This window comes from Coturnix japonica, unplaced genomic scaffold (assembly GCF_001577835.2).
Source record: "Coturnix japonica isolate 7356 unplaced genomic scaffold, Coturnix japonica 2.1 chrUnrandom489, whole genome shotgun sequence".
NCBI lineage: Eukaryota > Metazoa > Chordata > Aves > Galliformes > Phasianidae > Coturnix > Coturnix japonica.
Window position 1 is genome coordinate 84,564 of NW_015439884.1, and position 2,554 is coordinate 87,117.

The window sequence follows — 2,554 nt, forward strand, 5'->3', positions numbered from 1 at the left end:
GTCCCTCTGTGTCACTGTGGGTTGCTATGTGTCCCTATAGGTCTCTATGGGTCTCTGTGTGTCCCTATGGCTCTCTATGGGTCTCAATGTGTCCCTATGGCTCTCTATGGGTTGCTATGGGTCCCTATGTGTTGCTATAGGTCTCTATGGGTCTCTGTGTGTCCCTATGGGTCTCTATGGGTCACTATGGATCTCAATATGTCTCTATAGGTCCCTATGGCTCCCTATGTGTTGCTATGGGTCTCAGTGTGCCCCTATGGCTCTCTATGGGTCTCAATGTGCCCCTATGGCTCTCTATGGGTCTCAGTGTGTCCCTATGGCTCTCCATGGGTCGCTATGGGTCCCTATGTGTTGCTATAGGTCCCTATGGGTCTCTGTGTGTCCCTATGACTCTCTATGGCTCTCTATGTGTCCCTATGGGTCTCAGTGTCTCCCTATGTGTCCCTATGTGTCCCTATAGATCCCTATGGGTCCCTATAGATCCCTATGGGTCTCTATGGGTCCCTATGTGTTCCTATGTGTCCCTATAGGTCCCTATGGGTCTCTATGTGTCCCTATGGGTCGCTATGGGTCCCTATAGGTCCCTATGTGTCCCTGTGGGTCGCTATGGGTCCCTATGGGTCTCTGTGTGTCCTTATGTGTCCCTATGGATCCCTATGGGTCGCTATGGGTCCCTGTGGTTCCCTATGTGTCCCTATGTGTCCCTATGGGTCTGACCCCTGCCCTATATCCCCCCATAGGAGAACAAGGTGAAGTTTGCAGCACTGCTATGGGTCTCTATATGTCCCTATAGGTCCCTATGTGTCCCTATGGGTCTGAATATGTCCCTATAGGTTCCTATGGGTCTCTGTGGGTCTCAATGTGTCGCTATGGGTCCCTATAGTTCTCTATGGGTCTCTATGTGTCCCTATGGGTCCCTATAGGTCCCTATGTGTCCCTATGTGCTGCTATGGGTCTCTATGTGTCCCTATAGGTCCCTATATGTCTCTATATGTCTCTAAGGGTCTGACCCAGCTCCATATCCCCCCATAGAAGAACAAGGTGAAGTTTGCAGCACTGCTATGGGTCCCTATGTGTCCCTATGTGTCTCTATGTGTCCCTATAGATCCCTATGTGTCCCTATAGATCCCTATGTGTCCCTATGTGTCCCTATATGTCCCTATATGTCCCTATGGGTCTGACCCTGCCCCACATCCCCCCATAGGAGAACAAGGTGAAGTTTGCAGCACTGCTATGGGTCTCTATGTGTCCCTATGTCTCCCTATGTGTCCCTATAGATCCCTATATGTCTCCATGTGTCTCTATGGGTCCCTATGTGTCCCTATAGATCCCTATATGTCTCCATGTGTCTCTATGGGTCTCTATGGGTCCCTATGTGTCCCTATAGATCCCTGTGGGTCTCTATGTGTCCTTATGGGTCCCTATGGGTCTCTATGTGTCCCTATGGCTCTCTATGGCTCTCTATGTGTCCCTATAGGTAACTATAGATCCCTATGTGTCCCTATGTGTCCCTATATGTCCCTATATGTCCCTATGGGTCTGACCCAGCCCCATATCCCCCCATAGGAGAACAAGGTGAAGTTTGCAGCACTGCTATGGGTCTCTATGTGTCCCTATAGGTCCCTATGTGTCCCTATGTGTCCGTATGGCTCTCTATGGGTCCCTATGTGTCCCTATGTGTCGCTATGGGTCTGACCCCGCCCCATATCCCCCCATAGGAGAACAAGGTGAAGTTTGCAGCACTGCTATGGGTCTCTATGTGTCCCTATAGATCCCTATGTGTCCCTATGTGTCCCTATAGATCCCTATGGCTCTCTATGTGTCCCTATGTGTCCCTATATGTCCCTATGTGTCCCTATGTGTCCCTATGGGTCTGACCCCGCCCCATATCCCCCATAGGAGAACAAGGTGAAGTTTGCAGCACTGCTATGGGTCTCTATGTGTCCCTATGGGTCCCTATGTGTCCCTATATGTCCCTATGTGTCCCTATGTGTCCCTATAGATCCCTATATGTCCCTATGTGTCCCTATGTGTCCCTATGGGTCTCTATGTGTCCCTATGGGTCTCTATGTGTCCCTATATGTCCCTATGGGTCTGACCCAGCCCCACATCCCCCCATAGGAGAACAAGGTGAAGTTTGCGGCTCAGCTGGAGCGTGACTACGGGGTGAGAGTGAACCCGGCCGGGCTGTTCGACGTGCAGGTGAAACGGATCCACGAGTACAAGAGGCAGCTGCTCAACTGCCTGCACGTCATCACCCTGTATAACAGTATGGGACCCATAGCTACTGCCCCATAGCTGCCCTATAGCTGCCCTATAGATCCTGCCTGCCCCATATATAGATACTGCCTGCCCCATAGATAAGGATCTACGAGTACAAGAGGCAGCTGCTCAACTGCCTGCACGTCATCACCCTATACAACAGTATGGGACCCATAGCTGCCCCATAGCTGCCCCATAGCTGCCCCATAGCTGCCCTATAGATAGATCCTGCCTGCCATATAGAGCCCTGCCCCTAACAGCAGCTGCTCAACTGCCTGCACGTCATCACCCT

General features: G+C 51.4%; 1 protein-coding gene and 1 long non-coding RNA gene across 2 annotated transcripts in view; both read left to right on the plus strand.

Moving 5' to 3' along the window:
- The window catches only part of LOC107307130 (glycogen phosphorylase, muscle form-like), a 19,709-nt gene extending 18,700 nt beyond the window's left edge, over positions 1-1,009 (plus strand). The window contains exon 11 of the mRNA XM_015850573.1: positions 974-1,009. Within this exon, the coding sequence (XP_015706059.1) occupies positions 974-1,009 (36 nt within the window). The remainder of the gene's footprint in view (positions 1-973) is intronic.
- A 1,078-nt stretch (positions 1,010-2,087) lies between these two features.
- LOC107307132 overlaps positions 2,088-2,554 on the plus strand; it is a 4,221-nt gene continuing 3,754 nt past the window's right edge. The window contains exon 1 of the long non-coding RNA XR_001552342.2: positions 2,088-2,269. This is a non-coding gene — a long non-coding RNA (uncharacterized LOC107307132). The remainder of the gene's footprint in view (positions 2,270-2,554) is intronic.